The sequence below is a fragment of the Ichthyophthirius multifiliis genome, assembly GCF_000220395.1.
Source record: "Ichthyophthirius multifiliis unplaced genomic scaffold scaff_1120509249921, whole genome shotgun sequence".
In the NCBI taxonomy this organism is placed as follows: domain Eukaryota; phylum Ciliophora; class Oligohymenophorea; order Hymenostomatida; genus Ichthyophthirius; species Ichthyophthirius multifiliis.
In genome coordinates this window covers 1-3,442 of record NW_004087159.1, presented here as the reverse complement: position 1 = coordinate 3,442, position 3,442 = coordinate 1, and the positions used below count along the sequence as shown (strand labels likewise).

General features: G+C 12.2%; 2 protein-coding genes across 2 annotated transcripts, besides 11 other annotated features; one reads left to right on the top strand and one right to left on the bottom strand. All coding sequences in view use genetic code 6, as the record gives it.

The window, feature by feature from the left end:
- Positions 1-629: 629 nt before the first annotated feature.
- Positions 630-2,082, bottom strand: IMG5_042480 (hypothetical protein; the record flags this gene model as incomplete). Its single annotated transcript, XM_004037662.1, has 6 exons — positions 630-634; positions 983-1,020; positions 1,456-1,469; positions 1,668-1,787; positions 1,858-1,925; positions 2,004-2,082. 6 exons carry the CDS (start codon positions 2,080-2,082, stop codon positions 630-632), a joined length of 324 nt encoding a protein of 107 aa, XP_004037710.1.
- Positions 719-761: a microsatellite.
- Positions 789-867: a microsatellite.
- Positions 1,129-1,178: a microsatellite.
- Positions 1,793-1,853: a microsatellite.
- Positions 1,815-1,849: a microsatellite.
- Positions 2,083-2,512: 430 nt separating the features above from the next.
- IMG5_042470 (proteasome subunit beta type 1, putative) lies at positions 2,513-3,199 on the top strand (the record flags this gene model as incomplete). Its single annotated transcript, XM_004037661.1, has 2 exons — positions 2,513-2,651; positions 2,730-3,199. Coding segments are annotated over 2 exons (609 nt in total), but the record flags the coding sequence as incomplete, so codon positions are not given.
- Positions 3,200-3,243: 44 nt separating this feature from the next.
- Positions 3,244-3,322: a microsatellite.
- Positions 3,308-3,386: a microsatellite.
- Positions 3,308-3,388: a microsatellite.
- Positions 3,318-3,398: a microsatellite.
- Positions 3,318-3,416: a microsatellite.
- Positions 3,379-3,442: a microsatellite.

The window sequence follows — 3,442 nt, the reverse complement described above, 5'->3', positions numbered from 1 at the left end:
AAAAATTATATAAAATAAAAAGGTGCTTAATAATATGATTAAAAAATAATTTTCTCAAAATTTTAAAAGTAAGATTATAAAATAAATAAATAATAGTAAAAAGAAATTTTTGAATCAAATAAATAAACAGAAATTAATAGTTAATATAGTAATTTAAATAATAATTAATAATAGTTCTGTTTTTCAAATGCAAGTATTATATAAAAAGATAATAAAAATAATAAAGAAAAAAAAAATACTTTAAAAAAAATATCAAAATCAAATAAAGTTTTAGTGCTAATTAAAGTATTGATAATATAGAATATTTAGATGTATATCAAAAATAAAACTAAATATAATAATAAATTAAAAGCTATAAATAAATTTGAAATATATATAAAAGAATAAAATATTAAATAATAAAAATTAATCTTTATTGAACTTAAATTAAAATTAATTTTTTATTATTTATTTAAAACTTTTCTTCATTTATTTTTATTTAATTCAATTAATATTTTTTTTGCTTAATTATTTACAATTGATTCTATATCAAATAATAAAATATGAAATATTTAATTAGATTAAAAAATTTTTATAAAAAATTCAACATTAATAATTATATTCTTATTAAAAATAAATTAATATTAATCTCAAACTTTTTAAAAATAATAAAAAAAAAATTTCGATATATAAAAAAAAGTATAAATAAATATTTTATATAATTTAAAAAAAGAATTTTAAAAATAATAATAATAAAAAAAAAATATTAAATAAATAAATAAATAGAAATACATATAATAAAAACTAAGTATATATATATATATATATATATATATATATAAATATATATATATATATATATATTTATAGAATTATATGTATATATATTTGTATATCGTTATAATTTTTTATAAATTATATATTTTTATTTATAAATAATTAATAATATATATAGATTAAAATATTTTTTTCTAGATATTTTATTTTATTTTAATATATTTACTTAATTTACATTATATAATAAATATTTACTTGCATATACTTTTTTTTATTTTATTATTTTTTTTATATATATTTTAATTTGAAATTTACTTTTTTATCATTATTATATTTTTTTTTAAATTTTATTTTGTGATAAAATATTTTAAATATATTAATATTAAACTTTTTTATTATAAATATAAATATTTTTTATATAATTTCATAAACAATTTAAAATTTTTATTTAATAAATAATTAATTTCAATTAATTTTATATTATTTTTTCTATAAATACTATAAATATTATTATTTTGTCATTTATATTGCCAAAACAATTTCATCAGATTTATTATTTCCCAATAATTTAATATTTGAACTAATAGATTAAACAATAATATATTATTTTTAAAATTATTAATATAACCTGCTATTAATATTTTAAGATTCTTATTAATCATTATTAATTTAAATTTATTCAAAATTTTTATCGTATACTTAATTATCAAGAGCTTTATTTAAAAAAATAAATAATTTATGTAAGAAAATATATATGGTAAATAAAAAAGTAAAAATTACATTAAAATTATTATCTTAATATTTTTTCTCTTTCTTGTATTTATTAACTTATTATTTTTTATTTAAAATAATATAAATTTTTTTTACTCCTTTTTTGCTTAAATCATTTCTTAATAAATCATTTTATTTACAGGTATAAAAGGACTTAATAATTTTCTTAATTTAATTTTTAATTTCTCAAAATATCCAATTCTATAATCAGAATAATTTTTTTCATAAAAGGCATCTATATCATCTATTCTTTTTAAAGCCTAAAATATATTATTAATATAAAATAAATATATATATATATATATATATATATATTATATATTATTTTACATCTTTTTATAATTAAATTATATTTTTATATGCTTCTTCATCTCCTTATTCTACTTTTTTGGCTTTTTCTTTTTGTTTATTTGTTTTATTATTAATAAAATATTATTCTATATACAATTTTTTTAAACAATAAATAAAATAAAAACCAAAATATAAATTGCAAAATCTATCTATTTCTTATGCAATACACGGTAATAAATCTAATTTTAATCTAAGCCATATCATTATATTATATTTTGTATATATTTTACTATTTTTTTTTTTTTTTAATTATAATAATACTAATTTATTGGTTTTTTATTTATATTAAAATTACAAAGCTTAAATTTTATTTAAAAGTAATTATATAATATAATATTTATATGTATTTATTTTGATTTAATAAAAAATAGACTTCTTTAATCGAAAATATAAATACTTTATAAGTATAATATATTAATGAAGAAAATAATTTTAAAATAAAAAATTACATAATTTTTGTATATAATTAAATAAATAATATTTAATTATATAATAAAAAAAAATAATTATAATGATATGAAATATCTCTCTATTCTAATTTTTTTTTTTTTTTTAAATATAATTATTATTCTAATATAACTTGAAAAAAATATTTTAAAAATAAATAAATAATTGATAATTAAATAAAATAAAAATGAATTTTCCTATACATTCTTTCCCAAATGATATGGTATCACATTTAACAAAAGAACATAAGATAGCTCCTTAAGAAAATATTGAGGCAAAAAAGCCTTAATTTAATCCTTACGTATTTAACGCAGGAACAGTATGCGGTAAAAAAAAACAAAAAAACAAAACAATAAAACTATAAAAAAACAAAAAAATTAATATCTCATTTTTTTTAAAAAAAGCAATTGGAGGAAAAGGATTTGTAATAGTCGCTGGTGATACTAGATTATCTTAAGGATATTCTATTATTAGTAGAGAAAATTCTAAACTTTGTAAATTATCAGATAATGTATATTTAGCTACTTCTGGAATGTATGCTGACTTTGTGGCACTTTCTAAATAATTATAATCCCGTTTACAAATGTATTAATATAATAATTAAAAACAAGCTTCCATGAAGGCTATATCTACTTTATTATCTAGAACTTTATATTATAAAAGGTATATTTATTTTATAATTAATTTTATTAATAAATATATATATAGATTTTTCCCTTATTATACTTTTAATCTGTTAGCAGGATTTGATAATTAAGGTAATGGTTAAGTAATTGGATATGATGCTGTAGGTTCAGGAGATTTTAAATAATATGCAGTTTTAGGATCAGGAGCTTAACTTATTGTTCCTATTTTTGATTAAATATTTGAAGGTATATATAATAAAAAATTTCATTTTAAATATTATTAAATAAAATTTATAATTAAATATAAATTCAATATTAATAAAAAAAAATTAAGAGATAATAAAAATATAAGATTAATATAATAAAATATATATAGATAAAAATATATAATTATATATATATATTTATATATATATATATAATAAAATATATATATATATATATAATTATATTTAATATTATATAATCTAATAATTTTTATATAATATATA